Here is an 18,638-nt window from a genome sequence, read left to right as displayed (position 1 = left end):
CTATGCAACTGCCTGCTGATGCAAAGCAGGAGACACCTTTGCTTCTCGGCTGGCTCCAGCTGCACGGGGATGCAAAGAAATTTCCTCATCCTCCATCTGCTGTTTAGCAAAGTTCACAAAAACCTGTGTGAGGAAAGCAGAAAATGTCACCGTCTCATCAACTGAGATGAATTAGCGGAATGTCTGTACATTTGCATCCTCTTGGCCTCTCTGCAGAGAAGAGACAGAAAGGGTAATCCGTAGACATGAACTGAACAGAGACACTGCATATCAGCAGGGATCATTAATTCCCTCTTTATTGTGATAAACTTCCTTGCAACTTCCTTCCTTTGGATGCACTTACTTGCAACCAAAATCCTATTTTTTCTTCAAGCAGGAGATGGTTTCAGCAAGGTTTGCATGGCTTGCGCAATGTGAGTTTGGTTGTGATGGGAAAGAAGAGACAGAATATTTTAGTAGGAAGATGTAAGGCAGCCAGGAATGTCTCTCTAGCATTCCCATCAAAGACAGCTTTGCATATGTGGGCCACAGCTACTTAGAAAAGTAGGCAGATGGGGCTAATACCCTCTAGCAAGTGGGTATTGCCAACAGTCCCAGTGGACTTTACAGGTTTTTTGTGTCTAATTGCTCCTGTATAGAAGTGCATGACAGAGACACACAAACATTTAACTAGATATCACAGTATCGCTGACACAACACAGTCGAAATGTCTTATTTAAAATAAAATGTTATTCCCAGCTCAGCAAGCCTTATTCTGAATAGCTGACCTTGCTCAGACTGCTGCTCCTGAAGGAATGGGTTGTGTGAATTCTGGCATCTGGGAAACACTGTATTACCAGCTTTCAAATGGCACCTATTTACAGAGGGAATTAATTACAGATTTCATATCTGATCCACCCTCCTTGATGAGGGGTCTGGGAATTTTGCCTGAGAAAGAGGTGTGAGATAATTCTCTACTCTGAACAGTTTGATCCTTCAGTTGTTTGGATACATCCCCACTGCATTGCCTAATTCTTGCCAGACAGGCTTTCTCATGGATGCTTTATTTTTTACTCACCTGATCTAAAGTTGTTTGAGACACCGAATATTCTTCAATATGCAAGTTTTCCTTATTGGAGATTATTAACCGAAAAATCTTAGCCAGAGAGGAGGAGCAAATCTGATACTGCAGCATGTTGTAATGTTTCTCTCTCTGTAAACTCCCTGGGAAGTTCATGCGTATGAATTGCTCAGCGGGAGCAGGATCTGGAGGCAGTCCAGACTTTGGAGCTTTGATTTTCAGAGTGACAATGTATCCATCTCCAAACCTGGGAAGCACATGTGGGTTTGGGAATTGGATGAAGAGATGGTTTCATTATTCAGGAAGGGAATCCATTTTCAGCAGCTATGAAAACATTAACAGTATCTGAAAGATAATGCATAAGATCTAGCTTTGCAGGAAGCTCTGTATTTGCCTGCAGAAGTGGTGTGTAGCATAACAGAGTTGAAATGAGGTCTGCTCAAATTGTCTAGGATACCACAGCGTTGCAGCCAGAAATGGGTCTGTTTAAACAACAGCTCTTCAGACTGGATTGTTGTATGAAGAACGGTACGTCACATACACTAAGTTTTCAAGTTAAAAAACACCATAAAAATATTCTACTTACTTGTATTTTAGCTGCTGAATTGTGCCCAGGCATTTGAAGGTACCTTTTACCATGATGGCTAAACGAGTACAGAGGGCTTCACATTCTTCCATACTTTCAAAACAGAGAACAGATATTTGAGATACAAGCCAGCAGATGAACTTCAGCTGCTCCAGTATTCTGAATTATAACTCTCTTTACCTGTGCGAGGTTAGAACGACAGCTCGCCCATCTCTGAGCACGCTGACAATAGAGTCCCACAGGAGGCGCCGGGACTGAGGATCCATTCCAGTAGTTGGCTCATCCTGTAAGGGAAACATGAAGAAAATCAGAGTCAGAGAAGCAGATAAGAAAAAGAAAATCTATTTAGAATCAAGTCATTGTGTGTTTGGGCCTTAGCATATTGCTGCTTCCCTACTGAAATCTGTGCCTTGAGAAAGCACATACACCTTGAGAAGCATATGAGTGAATGGGTACTAATGTACTTCTTGGCACAAAACAGTAAGGAAACAAGTACAAGAAACTGCAGGTAAGAGTATAATGCTGTCTGTGAAGGGCACAGCTACAGGGAAGGGAATGCAGTGACCATTACGACAAAGGCAGTTCCCAGTCTAGGGTCTTAGATATCAAAAATGTAAGCATTTGTGATACCCCATTATAAAAACATTTAGAACCCAAAATAGAAATAAATGGCAAGAGGCTCATGCAGTAGCAGTTACATCAGATTGTGCCAAGTTTGTCTCCCATGTTTTGATGAACATTAGAGATGTAGGTCAATATACTGGAGAAACAAAGAAAAGAATCTTATATCTATAATACTAGCTTGAAGACAGAGATGGACACTTCAAATAAAATCTTCCTTTTCTGGGGCAACAACTCTTCTAAGAGGAGAGTGAGTTCTCCCCAAGCAACCTTCTTACTTACATAAACATATAGGACACATTTCTCAACCCAAGAAGCTAGTGAAGTCACCCTGATTTACACCAGCTAAGGATCTGGTCCTGCATAAATCAGTTAACCCAGTTAGTAACAAAAAAACCTAAAAAAAACCTCGGAGAAAAAAAAAATTTCATTCAACATTTTGTCTTAAGAAATTATGAGAAAACATTTTATCTGGCTTTTTACTATGTACAGGCAGCATACATGTGAAGGTATACTAAATGGCACAAGGAACCATGCTATTAGAACGTTATTAAAATGTTTCTTTTTAGCCTACAAATTAAGGTGGAACAGTATAATCTAAATAAAGAATTTTTGTAGTAACTGTATTTAGAATTTCCCTTGAGATATGCAATTATCTGATAACTTATGTTATTTGATGAGAACTACACTTCAGCATTTGTATAGTTTGGTCTAAATTTGTATAATTTATTCCAAAGATATTAAAGGCTGCAAAAGGGTTTCTATCTTCCTCTGTTCTGCTGGATAAAGCAGCAATGTATATGTCGTAAGATCATCTTTTATATGAGTAGTTATACTCTGACAAGAAAAGGCAGACTGAAATCAAACATGGATTTGAATGCAGATTTGTCTGGATTATAGATTTTATCTCAAACCATCTTTGTTGAAGATCTTTCTTTCATAATCACTTGGGGTTCATTGAAAACATAGTTATGCATCCCAGTCTATCCCTGAAATTGAAGAACTCAAAATTACACTGAAGTAGCTGTAAGCTGAGGGCAAAAAGAAGCTTGCAAGGACTGTCATAAACATCCTTGTACCTCTTTAGCATGTAGTTTTATGAGATCTTATGTTGAACTATCACAGAGCTACGTTACCGTGACACTTACTAGCAAGACGAGTGGTGGGCAGCCTATCAGTGCAATGGCAGTGGAGAGCTTGCGCTTGTTGCCACCACTATAGGTACCAGCCAGGTGGTCTGCATACATAGGAAGTCCCAGCTTCTGGATACCCCATTCAGCAACCTATGAAAAGACCGTCTTTTTCACACATCAGCTAATGCATAACAGACGGGATTGCTGATACATTTCTCTTCTGGGAGAGACATGGCAATCTCCTGGGGTTTAGCACATTCATTTTAGAACTGGAGCAGGGGAGTCCAAAAAATTTATGATGATGAGGGGAATTCTAACTAGAATTATAGAATAGAATCATAGAATCATTTAGGTTGGAAAAGACCTTCAAGATCATCAAGTCCAACCGTAAACCTAACACTGCCAAGTCCACCACTAAACCATGTCCCTAAGCGCCTCATCCACATGTCTTTTAAATACCTCCAGGGACGGTGACTCAACCACCTCCCTGGGCAGCCTGTTCCAATGTCTGACAACCCTTTCCGTGAAGAAATTCTTCCTAATATCCAGTCTAAACCTCCCCTGACGCAACTTGAGGCCATTTCCTCTTGTCCTATCACTTGGGAGAAGAGACCAGCACCCACCTCTCTACAACCTCCTTTCAGGTGCTTGTAGAGAGTGATTAGGTCTCCCCTGAGCCTCCTCTTCTCCAGGCTAAACAAGCCCCAGCTCTCTCAAGTGCTCCTCAAAGGCTTGACCTCATTTCAACTTGAGGGAAAGCCATAAACAGCCTCAGCTGTAGACTTCCTATCTGTGCAAGAATTTAAATTATTTTCTTCTGGAATCTTCTCCATGTTTTCTGTCTTATACATAAACAACTTCAAAGACAAGAACAAAACAGCAACCAGTGCAGTTCTGAATTACAGCAATTGCATCTTTAGCCTTCCACAGTTGGCACCACAGTTTTGCAAGTACCATTAATGCCATTTGATAGTGCAGTCTTGTACTTACTCATCCAAATGACAGGAAACACTCCCAGGACTTCAACACACAGAATGGTAAGCCCACTTTGGAAATTCTAGCCCTTGGCATGTTATGAACCCAGTTAATCATCACAAATGTTTACTGTAACTATGTATAAGTCAAAAGCAAGAGTGCTTTACCCTCTTGATTTCCTCTGCTGGAACCCCCCGCAGCCGTGCATATAAGTAGAGATGTTCCCGTCCTGTGAGCAGGTTATCAATGGCATCAAACTGAGGGCAGTATCCCATGTTTTGATGGACATTAAAAATGTGGGTCAATATACTGGAGAAACAAAGAAAAGAATCTTATATCTATAATACTAGCTTGAAGACAGAGATGGACACTTTGAATAAAATCTTTCTTTTCTGGGGCAACAACTCTTGTAAGAGAAGAATGGATTCTTCCTGATACAACATCCTACTAAAATATCTGTCTGTACAGAATAGCAAGGAATATATTCTCATCTAAGTCAGCTCAGTCCTGGTTAAGAGTGTAAGCCCATTTCCCCTCACCTGTTTTCCTGTTTAAGTATAGGCTAACTTAAAAAGAAGTTCTTTGAACAGCCACTCAGATCATATTTTTTGCGAATGGTGTTTATTTCTAGAAGAAAAAAATCAGTCAGTTTCATCTCAGCATGTGGTCACTGGGAACAGACAGGCAAGCCACAAGGCTAACACTTCATTGGTAGTGATAGTAGAAGTAAAGAATCACAGAATGGTTGAGGTTGGAAGGGGCCTCTGGAGGTTATCTTGTCCACCCACCCTGCTCAAGCAGGGTCACCTAAAGCAGGTTGCCCAGGACCATGTCCTGGCCACAAAATAGCTATTGATCAAATCACACCACTGGTCAAAGAATGAAATCCCAACTACACCTAACAAACGAAGACACACAACCTGAAACTAAACTAGCATAAGTGAATACCAGATTACACTGTATTAACTTCTAACATTATGCCAGCACTGTGTAAACACAGATGATAGAAACAACCAGAGAAAAGTCCCAAATCTCAGTTCAAAGTACCATCTTGGACTGATTATCTTGTGTTTGCGAGCTCTTGCCATTAGATCTGATTGCCTTGTCCCACTGTTAGCATTACTATAACTTACTCACAGATTTTGCAACAGAGTATTAAAAGTATGAAGTGTCAAGTGTTTGTTAGCTGTGTTCTCTCTCAGTGCCATAAATCTGGAAAAGAGCTGCTGGGTCACTGAGGTTATGATGTGGGCAGTTCTACCCTGGTAAATGGACTGTCACAGGTTTTTTTTTAAGGTACTTGCCTATTGCCAGCCACTACGGCATCTCCAGATGTCACATCAGTATCTCCAGTCAGCATTTTGAACGTTGTTGTTTTGCCAGCGCCATTCACTCCCAAAAGACCAAAGCACTAAATTACAAAATTTATCACATTCTTTAGTCCAACTTGCAATTCAGCAGGGGCATGAAATCTGAAGTGATCCATGGATGTAATTTAGTGTTATTGAACAACCTACCTCTCCAGGACGGATGCCAACACAGAGTCTGTCCACTGCAGGCTTGTGCCTACCTGCATAAATCTAAATTGACAGAAAAAAAAAAGAATATCCTATTTCAAGACATCTACAGTAAAGAAAGTCTTCCGAATTTTTTAGTGTAATGTTATTGGGATGAGGCAACTCTAGAACCAAGACAGGAGTAAATAAAAAATTAAAAAGAATGAGTAAGCATTCTACAAAGTCGGACATTTTGTTACATTGAATAAATTTATAATGACCCCTAAAGTACCAATTTTTCTGCATGCAGCCTTTTACTTCATATCTCTAGCACTAGGAGACAGACCTGATGCTTTTCTGGGGCAAAGTATCTCTGACATATCAAACCAAAGTGGAATAATACAGCAATATAGTCTGAAGAATTATACTCTAGTTCTCTATTCATGATACCCCAGCAATGTGTGTAATCTTTGTATTTCTGTAGCTCAAGCTTGCATGTATTCTGATAGCAAAACTCAGATGCCTTCAATGTCTGGAAAGCAGATAAATTAGCAATAACTATAGCCCTCAATGTGAAAGCAACCAAATGGTTAGCTTGAGATTTAAACTCACCTATGGAAAAGACAGCATTGTAGAAGAAAAGACTGGTAGTAGAAATGGACACTCAATAGATAACAATCATGTCAGATGATATGAGGTAAAAAATAAACCTTAAGCAGGGAGGGTTGCACTGTCCTTGCTGGACTTCCCTGTGGTTTCTTCAATCAAGGACTTCCCTTGATTTCTAATCAAAGAAAATAGCCAAATAACATGTCAAGTCTTAACTTCTAAAATGTTTGTTATTTTCTAAGGCACAAAGTTGATTTTGAAAACAATACCATGTGAATCCACAGCTGAAATATATTCTGAAAGAATAAATTTAGATTAGACTAATTTATTTCATTCTTCTCAAAATATTACCTTGGTCAGTTCTTGTAATTCTAAGATATCTGTTTTGTTCCCTCCACTCATAATTCTTTTTCTTTCTTCTGCAACGTCCTCATCTTCACCAATAATAGGTGACATGACAGTCTCAGCAAACCTGGAAAAACCCAAGAGATTGAGTGTAGAAACAATAAGCTGTCCTGGATGCAGTTAGAATAACAGTGTGAAACAATGGCTAATCAATTGCCAAAAACGTGACTGGTGGAAGCAGTGGGATTGAAACTTCACAATATCACATTGGCTGGAGCATTCCTGCTGTTGGGAGAATCCCTGACCTTTGAAAGTTAATCTCTAAATACTAAAAGGGAGGAAATGGTTTGCTCAAAAGAGCATGGCTTGCTCAAAACAGCATGCCTTGTCAGTCACTGACATGACATAACCTGCCCCTCAGCCACAGCTTTTACTATTTGGCTGCTCTTCAGTAGCTAATGATAGTCTTTCAATAGATCTTTTGAGTAGACGTCCCTGTAAGACAGTATTTTCTTAATTGTACCAATTAGTACTCTTGTTGGTAATCTTGAACAGGAGTGAATGACCCACTCACACCTGGAAGGTAGCTGCTTTCGTTGAGATAGAGGCTCATTTGCAAAGTGGACAAGGGAAGCTTGTATAGTGTCCAGGATGCAACTGTCCTGCACAACAGACTAGAATTCCTGTCTTGTGATGTCAGGCTATTATTTCACGCCAGTACTTATGACACTACGAACTTTCCAAGTTATTTTATAATCTCACTATTACAGTGTCTTAATCTAAAAAAAATTACATTAAAGTCTTCATTCAAGAAAACTAATTTCTTTATTAATATATTATTAAATCCTGTTAAGATAATACACATTTGTAAATGCTTTCTTGAACCACGATATCAATAAATTAAGATGAAATCAGGCAAGTAAAGAGAAAAAAAAAGCTGAAAAATTCAGAGAAAAAGAAAAAAGAGGGACATAGAGAATAACAAAGACACTCACCCTTTTCTTAAAGAAACATTAATACAAGCTTTCAGACATACCATCTTGTGGAGAACAAATGGTGCTGCATAAGGAGATTCAGAATGAAGAATGCAACCCCTTGAACAGCCATGGCAACCAGGTTCTTTCCAACAAAGTCCCACTGAAAAGGATTGGAAACATGCTCCTCACCTTTGGAGAAAGAGCACCAAAAAGCAAGGTGAAATACTGCTGAAACAAAACACCGCTCCTCAGAAAAAAGGCATAATCATAACGGTTTAAGATTAAAATCTGTACATTGTTTGATCGTCATCAGGCAATGTCTCCATTTTCCAGTGTCTTATGAAGATTCTTAAGAAAATACACTCCAATCTCAGCAGCTGCATGGTAGCAAAAACAAATATAAGCTCTCTGAATATGCCCTAATTTGGATACCATAACGTGAAATTTGCATGGATTATGTAAGAGACATACATTTTCTGAATAGAAACAGGTGAGTTCTGCTATATGATTATTCTTTTAATAAGAAGTTGTCTGATATCAAAGACAGCCATATCCCAAGAGGATGCATTTGAAGAACAGCAGCCACTTTAAGCATTAACATGAGGGCCGCCAAAGTATTCAAATGAAATGAAATAATATATCCTACTGTAATGATCTAAGGACTTCAGAACAAATGATAAAGAGACACCAAAGTCTGGCACTGAACAAATGGTTTCATTTCCAATACAGACTACTGGTTGGGCCACAGAGTTCTGGCAGCTGTATCAGAAGCTGTGATTCCTTCAGAGAGGTTGAACTTTCATACTCCTCCTTCACCTGATGATGTCAAAGGGGAGAATTTCAGAAACAGCCACTAATTTTCCAAGACAACACTTCCAACCACCTCATCCAAGGTCAGGACATGTGACACTGATACAACTTGCTGCTTATTGGCTCTTACTTACCAAACCTGGCATATACTTCAGTCACAGCTTGATTCATGGCCAAGTCAATGAGCCCACGGCCCAGGCAAAAATGTGGGAAGACAATCAGCACATTTTTCAATGTTTTATTAAACTTCAGCAAAGACTATAAGAAACAGAAACAACATAATAAGCAGTTGAAACCAGTCTTCTTTAAGAAAACATAGCAACATGAGTGAAAAGTTCTTTGTCATGTCAGAAAAACTGGATGTTCTGTGTTCTTACAACAGAGAAAAACAAGAGTATTTGTCACATTACACCCAAAGCATCTGCAACCTAGAATGCAGCACAGCAGAATACTGGCATACACTGAACCAGACAAGGTGCTTTTGAAAAACTGTCAATAGGGAGAGAAATTAATATTTGTAATGAAGTATTTCTCTATGTAGCAGAGGTGACATGTAATTCTGGTGTCAGCTATTATAAACAGCAACTGTGAGCAAGCAGAGAGAGTGGTATTTTTCTGTCATAACATCTTTATTTATAGCTGGAATATTTCTATGATCAGGACTGCCACAATACTGAAAAGTACCAATGTCTGAGCTTAACTACACAGTAGACTTTGGTGCAATGTGGGGATAGCCAAAACAGTGTAAGTGCCAGTAGCAGTCTAGCTGCACCAAGACTGAATCCAGAGAAGGGCAATTTTCCCTCTGGAGACACAGTGTCTACAACAGAGGCATACTGTCAAAGATAACAATACTGGCCTGCTGTCCCACAGACTCAATGGCATTAGATTGAAGCATGGCTGAGAATGCAGGAACACCAGGGACAGAAAGTATTGTAAAGTTGGCCCTTGAAACCATGAACTGAACCAAGATCTGCTTCTCCTTCCCAGCAAACAACAATGCTTGATCAGCACATGGGTTATTCTGCTCACCTGTCCCTGCAGTTACTCAGCAACTTCCTCACTCATTTACTGCCAGAAAAAATGGCAAGGTAGAAAAAGACAGTTACTGTTAGAGATGGTTATGCTTGGACACCCTTTGCACAGCTCTTTAAAACCAGTTGCCAACAAAAACATTACTTACCGGGTTATTTTCAAATAACTCCAAGATGAATGTAATGGCACTGCTGTTGATCCCCACAAAGAGATTAATACAAGACAATGCAACATAAGCAGTGCTAGGGACACTGAAGAAAGAAGAAGCAGGGTACATCATGGGAATTACTGCCCATCTGCATGCAAAAGATAGAAAAACTATCATAACAGCTTCTCAGTATTCTCATGTCAGTTGGCCTAACGAAAACACAAAGTTGAGCTTTCTTCTCATCCCAAGTGTAACGAAATGGTGTAACCAACCAGAGATGCCACTACAGTATTCTTTCTCTGGTTACTAGATAAAAAGTTTTTTCTGCTTAGTCTTTTTTGCTGTTAAAATGCAGGGCAAATAGAAACTGCTAAAATTGACAAATCTTAATGCTAGCAGGGTTATCATCACCCCAGGTATCCCCTACACATCTCGCTGGATTGTACACCAGGAGAGAGAGAAACAAAGAAATGTTAGATAATGCAAATATGATGTACTGGTTTGCTAGATACTCTTCAGCCTTTGGAACTGTCCAAAGAAATCAGAAACTGTATATATTTTGATATTATTTTCTAACTCCTCTACCATTGATTTTTTACTCTTGATTTGGAGCTTCCTGTGCCATGATTTCTGGGACATAGCAAATGCACGTGCAGCAACACAACAGGAGTATTCCTCTGGAATAAACTTAACAATGCTTAGCAACAATCAGTCTGACTAGGAAGAATTCAGTAACAACAACCTGAATTGCTTAACAGGACAATACACATGTGGTCAGAAAGAATCATCCTAAGTTTCCCATTGTGACTGCAGCTGGACACAAGGGCTAACATAGGATTCTATGAATTTGCCTTCCTTTCTGTTTTATTTTGAGTAGCAAGTTATTATATTTTTTCTGAAAATTTCATCTTGGTAGATGCTTTAAAATATACAAAGACATTTTAAATGTCCATCCACAGAGCCATGAATTACTGTATTTTAAAAAAATGTATAGAGCCACACACAACTAATTAAAGATACCACTACTGCACTGTAAAAAGATATAATGAAAAATTAAAACAAATGAACATTCTGATAGCATTTTTTAACATTTGGTATGTTACAGAGATTAAATGATGGTAATGGCTTGTATTTTCTCAGGATTTTCATCCAACGAACATGAAAGCTTCAGAAAATTAAAGGTAGTCTGCCCAGAAAAGAACTGTTCCCTCTTAGGCTTTTTTTGTGATATACACAGGAGGATGTGAAAAGCTCAATTTCTTTCTTTAACTCCAGAAATATATCTGGTCAATCATTTTGCCTAGACTTCGTCAGCTGCAGGGCTATCAGGAATATGATTTTATAGATAAAAATATATGATCACTAGTTAAATGAGAGAAAGTGAATTTCAGTAAGCCTGATAAGATGATATTTTGCCAGCACAAATGCTCATTTGAAGTTAAAAAAGTGTTGAAGACTCAGTAGTCTTTGCCCTTGGGTTAAATGCTGAAAGTTATTTCAGTATTGGCTGTCAATGAGGCAAATGAACAACACTAAATTCCTACACAACACACATATCAGAAAGCAGCAAACTGAACAAATATATTTTCCTGTAAGGATCACATTTAATTCTTAAAAATGTAAGGCATTGACAAAAAAATCTCCTTTACAGCATGTGGCCAGACAGAGCACGTAAATATCCTGGAGCAGGAACAGAATCCAGTTCTGACCTGCATTGTACCCACTCAGTTTTATTATTTAAAGCTGGATTTCTCCAAGTACTGAGCTCAATAACATGAAATCATTTCCATGTGAAATACAGGGTCCCACATGCGGGAACAACCTTGAACACTCACCCATACAGAAGCAGCAAGGCAACAAGCACAGGTAGATTAGTCGGAGAAGTGTATGCTTTCTTGTTGAATCCAGCAAATATAACCACAACCATTCCAGCACTCAGTGTGTAATTCACCTGCCACATCACAGGGTGAAGATCAGTGTGTAAGACCTGAGAAGGTCTGCAAACATATCCAGATCCTACACATTATTTCAAAAGGATTTTGTATTGAGGACCTCCGGAATTTATGAGCTAGACTAGTCACACTCAAGTTTTGGATCGATGGGTCCCTGGCAGCACTCAACATTTTCCTGAGATATCTTTTATCAGACTGTTCATCAAAAATAGAACATATATTGTTTCTTCAATTATGATTTGGAAGCCAATTATTTCATGATCTGGCTGGCAGGCTGCCCACAGAAAGAGGCTGTGGGTATGCAAGGGAAGTGCAGTTTCTGGTGATTCAAAGGCTGTGTGGGAGGGAAAAAGCCAGTTACTTGAGCCACATTCCTGGGAGGAGGCTAAAGGGAGTATGCTTGGCCACTGCTCTTCTCAATTTCTCTGTTCAGTATTAGTAGCACTAGTCTACTGCAATGCACAGAGCTCCCCATGCAGAATGGAAGGTGGCATTTCACAGAACTGCTAATACCAATTAATACCTTTGCATCATGCTGTCAAGGGCCACCGCCAGGCAGAATTCCTGTCAAGGAAGCTGCTGGAAGGCTGCTGTGACCAGCAGGGGACAGGAACTCAGAGACCTGCTTCTTTTCTCTCATTTACTAAATTAACGCTTTGTTCTACCTTCTCCTGAACGAGCACCTTCCAAAGCCTGAAGAGTTTTGGGCTTTTCAATTATTTCAAATTTTTTTCTTTTTATTTTTTTCAATTCCATGTTCATGCTTTTCTTATTGCATAAGCCTTTGGCCACTCTTTTTGATGAGAAGACATGGCTAGAAAACAAGCCCCTTGCTATGCCTCAACTAGGCACTCCTTTGTGACAAAGTGGCCTGAGGAGTAATGGGAGGGTAGCTGAGCCTTGTCTAAGCAAGCATGGGTCTGTGGTCTAAATCCTTTTGGAACAACACAGTGAACATGATTCAGTGACCTAAATAAACACATCTATATCATAACATTTTAGACACCCTAGAGTATTTTGTCTGGCCTCCAGCTACTGTTCCAGCAGCCTGTGAATCTCCCACTTAGATTTCTTGAATATCTTGAAACACATTACAGTTTTTCTAGAGGGCAGGAGTGACTAGCATCAGGCAATGGGGCTTTCCGCTGCTATGGTAAGTTGTACTTTATTATACATTTAGTTTTAAGGACTGGAAACTCTAAAACAATTTCAGCTTCATTAGTTGAATAATGAGCTGTGCACCTGACTTAATTTCTACATCCGTAATTTGTTGGGAGGTCAGATCCGTAGCATGCTCTCTGAGAAACTCTTAAAGAAATGAATGCTTTGCAATGCTCAGAATCACCTTTGCTCAATTCGCAGACTAGCCCCCAGTTCATGCAAACCCAGGAATAATTGCAGGCTATGAAATCAGATCAGCAGTTACTCACTATGTCCCACATGAAGTTAGTTAGCCAGTAGATAGTAGGGCTGACACCACTGACAAACTGTAGATGCTTGGCTTTTGTTACACGTTCTTGAATCAGATATAAAACAAAACTAGCTGGTATAAAGGACATGGCAAAAATCACACAGATGGCAACAACAGCATCCACTGAAGTGGTCAGCCTAAAACAGAGCACAAGAAGGGACTGTGAGCAAGGGAATGGACATAACACAACATTACATCAGCATTTGGGGAATCTGGAAGGAATTGTAAGATCTAGAAGTAGCAGGGTTTTTTTGTAAGTAGAAGACTTTTCCAGTTTCAAAATGTACTAGAGTATTTTCCCAAGTTGTGCTGGGGACTATAACTAAGAAATATGGATGTTGGTGGCACCATTCCCTGATTTTTCACTTGCCTTCATTCTCTGGAACAGTTCAACTCCTATATATACATATCTCAGGTTTGACAGCCTTTCCTGTACGGTGTGTCTCAAACTAGACATTAAGGCACAATAGTTGAAGTGCTCCAGAAGCTGGGAAAAGAGCAACTGAAAGAGGCAAATTGCAGACAGTAAGAGGAAGCGCAGATCTTGCCTCTGTGCTAAGGCGGAAGTTTTCAGTTTCACTGACTTCTGAACTTAACAGGAGACATGAGTGGGAAGTCGTGTCATCTTAGGAGTGTTTTTTTCAAGAAATTATGGCTTTTAGATTCTGGAATACACCAACCCTACTATATGCCATTGAAAATCTACCTGTGTGCTGCCCTTGGCACCAAGATGGAGTTGTCGACTACTGCCTACCTGTAGCCAGTTAAGGACAATTTCTGATTCCTTTTTTGATTATGATCTCTGTGTTATTTCTCAAGAAGATCTATTGGCTTTGGAGCGTGAACAAAGACTTCAGAATCTTTGTGCTTGGGAATCAACAGAAACATGTACTCATGTATAACCAATGGTCAGCGCCTACGTAGGATGGGAATGAACTCTTATAGGAATATAATGAGACAGAAAAGAATAGATTGTATATCTAATGCTTGATTAGAATAAAACTTCAGGGAAAGGCCTTCACATTCTGTCAACTGAACTATTTCTCCTCAGAGTGTGAGTACAGTGGAGATGGTAAGCTGCCAAGAAAGGGAGGGGTAAAAGCCAGCAGCAGAGAACAGGCAGACTTACACAGTGACTTCAGAGAGTTGCTCCTTAGTGAGGTTCAGAGGATGGTTTACAGCAGTAATCCCGTATTCCTCAGGGGCTTGGCCAGTCTGCAGGTTAGCTCTAAGGATTGCATTATTGGCTACGTTAAGGAAACTAACCATAGCATGCCAGCCTTTATTGTTAAACCACACCTAAAAGAGTCAGAAAGCACAGATTAATTTAAGAAGCCTTCACTAATGACCCTGAGCTGCAGGAGAAAACTTGGCTGCCTTTTATCTACTTTGGTGGGCATTGTCAGCAGGGAAGAATCCAGCACCAGGAATTCCTAGCTCCTAGGCACAGTCCAGCAGGAGGAGCTCACATACTGTGATTTTAAAGGGTTGGACAACCACTGTCAAGGGGTTTTATAGAAGCACATTTTAAAATTTAGCAAAATGTCTGCTACTCAGTACTTCTTGCTGTCCTAAATACTTCTAAGAACATGGTTAAAAAAACCCTACATTAGAAATAACTTTGCATTAACACTGTATGCCATATTACTTTTAATAAGTATAGTATTTCAGCCCTTCTTGCATCTGAGAATGCCACTAGCAATATTCTCATAATTTGAAGTCTATGTCAAGAAAGGCTGTGAGTTAGCAGACTACTTCCAGCAAATACCTTAATATTATCTTCAGTTTCCATGTATTTAAGGAAATTAGAAATTTCTTTAGCAGCAGCCAGTGAAGTTTGTCCCTAAAATGAAAAAGAAAAGGCTAAAGATCAGCTGTCTAGGTGAAAACCAATGCTGCAGGTTTTCAGCTTTGTAACAATTCTTTAGTAAAGGGACAAAAAAACCAAAAATCTTGCTTACTCCTGTCACATTCATCATTCGGCCAAGATCACTTAAAAAATTGACAACTTGATCTCCAGAAACGTGAAGGACTGGGAGCCTTCCTCCTATAGAAATTCCTCCATATCTAACAAAGAGAACAGTATCATCAGCCACTTGTACCACAGACCCAAAACTCTGTACATTGATGTAAATACTAAAAATCTGCTTAATCTAAGTTTGATTTCTGTACATCATATAATTCATGTATAACAAGCTCCACTCTTTTTCTAACAAGTTGCATTAGGTCTTTGTAGGGCTTACAAAAAACAGAAGCTTTATCAGTTTCTGAGGGGTTCATGCCAGGATCCTGAGAAAATTATTATTTAGGTAGAAGATTTGGAGAAAACAGTTATTTCTGCAGTGCAAAATCTTTAAATCAAGATAATTGACATATAACTGTTTGGTCAGCATGAAGGACTGAGGACAGCGTGGGCCTCGGTTAAAATTTCAGTTGCCCTGAGGGAAGCAGGTATTCACCAGTGCTGGTGCCAGCCAATACTCCATAATGATAAATACTATTGCACGAGATGAGCCAAAGTCTAATCCCATAGAAAGTAATGTTTTCACATGAACAAGCAGATATCCCATGAAAGAAGCCAGTCATCCAGCTGCTACCTTTGAAGTGAATTCCTACTACTGATGAAAAACTAAATAAGTATGTTCTTTGGGCTAATTAGTCATCTTTCTAAGCTTAGTATCTGCAGTGTAGACATCCCACTGGGGTTAGCTGATGCATTTACATAAGCGTGGAGCACTAGTGGAATTTTGTTTATAACTACTGCACATGTTCAGAGCAGGGATGAGGAGTTCTGTATTTGATCGGCTGGTGTCTAGGTTTCATCTTACCCTGGTCCTTTTGTTTGGAGGGTTCATGTTTTTCTGCTGCACTTCGAAAGAGCTACGTCAGAGCACTATCGCAATGTAGTGCAGTATTATATTGTAACTTCCCATCACTCAGATCCCATTAATCTGACTCTTGTAGATAATAAAACTGTGATAGTTTCATTGTGTGCCTCTGGCCTTCATTCTTGGGGGGGTAGTCCAAACAAATATAACCCCTTGTCTTTAAAACCCTTGCTGATCCCCAACCTATTTCCCACTGCAGCCATCTCTTTGTTCTATACTATCTGCCACAATTCCTCTTGTCCATTCAGAGAAACATTGTGAGGCTCCACAGTTAAACAGAAATTCATTGTTTCTTTATTTACCACCATAATCTGTGAATTGGTTTCTTACCTTTGTTCATTGACCCAGTATTTGCTCTTCAAGCTGAAACAGACAAAAAGAATCCTGTCTCTTAATGCACTGAACCAAAGTCAATGGTATTGTCAGGCTTAAATGGAAATTAAAGGTGAATTCCTATGCTTTGCAGATCTCCAGTTTCCCCTAGACAGCCTTTTGTTGTTGTTGTTTTTTGGTTTATTCATCTTCTTTATTTAATTTCTGCTGATTACTTTGAGTCATGGGGTTGTCAGGACTTTTGGTATTCCCTGCAGTGGGTTTTTGGATTTTTTGTTTTGTTTTCTGGCATGATTCATCTCCAGCTCATACAGAGATAAGCAACATTTCTAAAGTGACTCATACTAGCACTATCCTAAATCCATAATGAACTGATTTTAAAAGATGTATCTAAAGCATTATGACATGTGCTAAGAGGAATCAGTCAAAGGCAGCCAAGCACATAACTAATATAGTGGGAATTTCAAGAACTCTGCTGGGAATTGAAAAGGTAGCAAGGCCTGAATCAGAAATAATAGGCCATAGACACTGCACAGCTGATTACCATGCACGACACTCACGTAGGCTGAGGAGCTATCGGTAGGACAGATGTATCTATGTAACATTGTCCTTTGGCTCTTTAGCACTTCTGGGAAGCGTGTGATAATTAACTCAGGCAGATGGTTCTGCTGGTGTGGCTACAGTTCTGCAGGGACACGAACTAGTATCTCCGCAAGGCAGTTCACCACGCTGTGCAGAGGCACCAGTTTTCTCACCATTGACACAGTTACTATCAACATGGCATTCCATCAACATTGAAACTTAGCTCTGCCTATAAAGGAGTACCTGATTATACAAATCAGTATAACTAAAACAATTTAACTCCCCTAAAATGAGCATCTCCTATTCTTACATCATGAATATGGACATGGTGCTCAAGTCTACAAAATACTGTGGCACATCAGGTGCTATCTTACTATTAAATGACAATTTCATGGCCAGGTACAAAATACTGCATGTGAGAAACAAAGAGAGATTCATCCCTACCTCCCTTTTATCAAAGTGGGATATGTTTTCACCAGAAAATCTGAAATATTTCTGTGGGTCAGATCTTGAAGAATTTCTGTGCTGTGCTGCACTCTCTGGAAAGAAAAGAAAACCTAATCAATCACAGTAAACTTTACAGTCTCTAAAGCTATTAAGTAAGTGCTTGTCAGGAAAATAGCAAAAGTAGCTTTGGTTCAGAGGAATTGCTCAGGTTCATAGTATCACTGAAATGAGAGTGGGTCATTAATTTTCTAGCCCAAACATCCTTACTTTACTATCATTTCAGAAGAAATAATGAAACCACAGAAGTTTGCTATGCCTGACACAAAACAGTTGCACTTCACTCTGAGAGACTTGACCAAAGTTATTTGCAACAAAGGCCATGGTTGCTCAAGGCTTTTTCTTCACTGTGAAAGAAGGAAGCTTTTCAAATAAATTTAGGTTCCAATGAATATAAGGTAGTTTTCTATGATTTAGCAAGTTGAAGTACAAATTAATATGAAAACTTCACCTTCACTAGCATGTTAGATACTTTGAATGAAATTTACTTGTTTTGTAATGAAAATGATGCCACATGATGACTTTGTGAGTCTTTTGCAAATGCAGGGTCACTGTGAAACGCAAGACCTCAAACTTGCTAAGTTTATCCCAAGGTAGAATATACTTTAAAAGGTTCCTGGGCAGTTTCAGACGGCAAAGCTTGCAACCTGAAACAACCTAAGTAACGACCTAGAAAGTAAATCTAATGAACTTTCCAGAAGTTCTTACATTTGTCCACAGAGAGGCAGTACCGGATGACATGGAAGATACATTACAGATGTCTAGCTGATTCTAGACAATACACAGGAAGACTAGTAGTGTCCTCATAGTGCCTTCATTAAATGAGCTGTCTATGCTCACACATACTTCAAAATTATTTACATACAGTTGCTTCCCTGAAGACTTAAGTGTGAACTGTTTCTTCCTGACAAGTTATACAAAATTATCATACCCTGCCAAATTATCAGTATAATATTATAATAAATACATTTCCCTTAGAGGACTAGAATCCTCACAAACAGAAAATTGATTTTGCACCCTACTTGGATTTGAAGTTTTAGACTAAATTTCCCTCTCAAATACACTAGCATGCAATTAGCAAAATTCAACTTTGGCTGTCCATTGGACAGGGAT

At 39.3% G+C, this 18,638-nt stretch overlaps 1 protein-coding gene across 1 annotated transcript in view; it reads right to left on the bottom strand.

The window, feature by feature from the left end:
• Positions 1–18,638, bottom strand: part of ABCA4 (ATP binding cassette subfamily A member 4) — a 76,864-nt gene continuing 58,226 nt past the window's right edge. Inside the window, exons 31-49 of the mRNA XM_059822263.1 lie at positions 17,466–17,560; positions 16,437–16,469; positions 15,180–15,285; positions 14,987–15,061; positions 14,348–14,517; positions 13,178–13,355; positions 11,631–11,746; positions 9,796–9,943; positions 8,747–8,870; positions 7,862–7,991; positions 6,832–6,952; positions 5,893–5,955; positions 5,680–5,786; positions 4,543–4,684; positions 3,416–3,550; positions 1,827–1,930; positions 1,647–1,739; positions 1,058–1,307; positions 1–123 (exon numbers count right to left, since the gene is read on the bottom strand). Coding sequence (XP_059678246.1) covers positions 1–123; positions 1,058–1,307; positions 1,647–1,739; positions 1,827–1,930; positions 3,416–3,550; positions 4,543–4,684; positions 5,680–5,786; positions 5,893–5,955; positions 6,832–6,952; positions 7,862–7,991; positions 8,747–8,870; positions 9,796–9,943; positions 11,631–11,746; positions 13,178–13,355; positions 14,348–14,517; positions 14,987–15,061; positions 15,180–15,285; positions 16,437–16,469; positions 17,466–17,560 — 2,313 coding nt within the window. The remainder of the gene's footprint in view (positions 124–1,057; positions 1,308–1,646; positions 1,740–1,826; positions 1,931–3,415; positions 3,551–4,542; positions 4,685–5,679; positions 5,787–5,892; positions 5,956–6,831; positions 6,953–7,861; positions 7,992–8,746; positions 8,871–9,795; positions 9,944–11,630; positions 11,747–13,177; positions 13,356–14,347; positions 14,518–14,986; positions 15,062–15,179; positions 15,286–16,436; positions 16,470–17,465; positions 17,561–18,638) is intronic.

This window comes from Gavia stellata, chromosome 10 (genome assembly GCF_030936135.1).
Source record: "Gavia stellata isolate bGavSte3 chromosome 10, bGavSte3.hap2, whole genome shotgun sequence".
NCBI lineage: Eukaryota > Metazoa > Chordata > Aves > Gaviiformes > Gaviidae > Gavia > Gavia stellata.
This window is presented reverse-complemented; position numbering and strand designations above follow the sequence as displayed.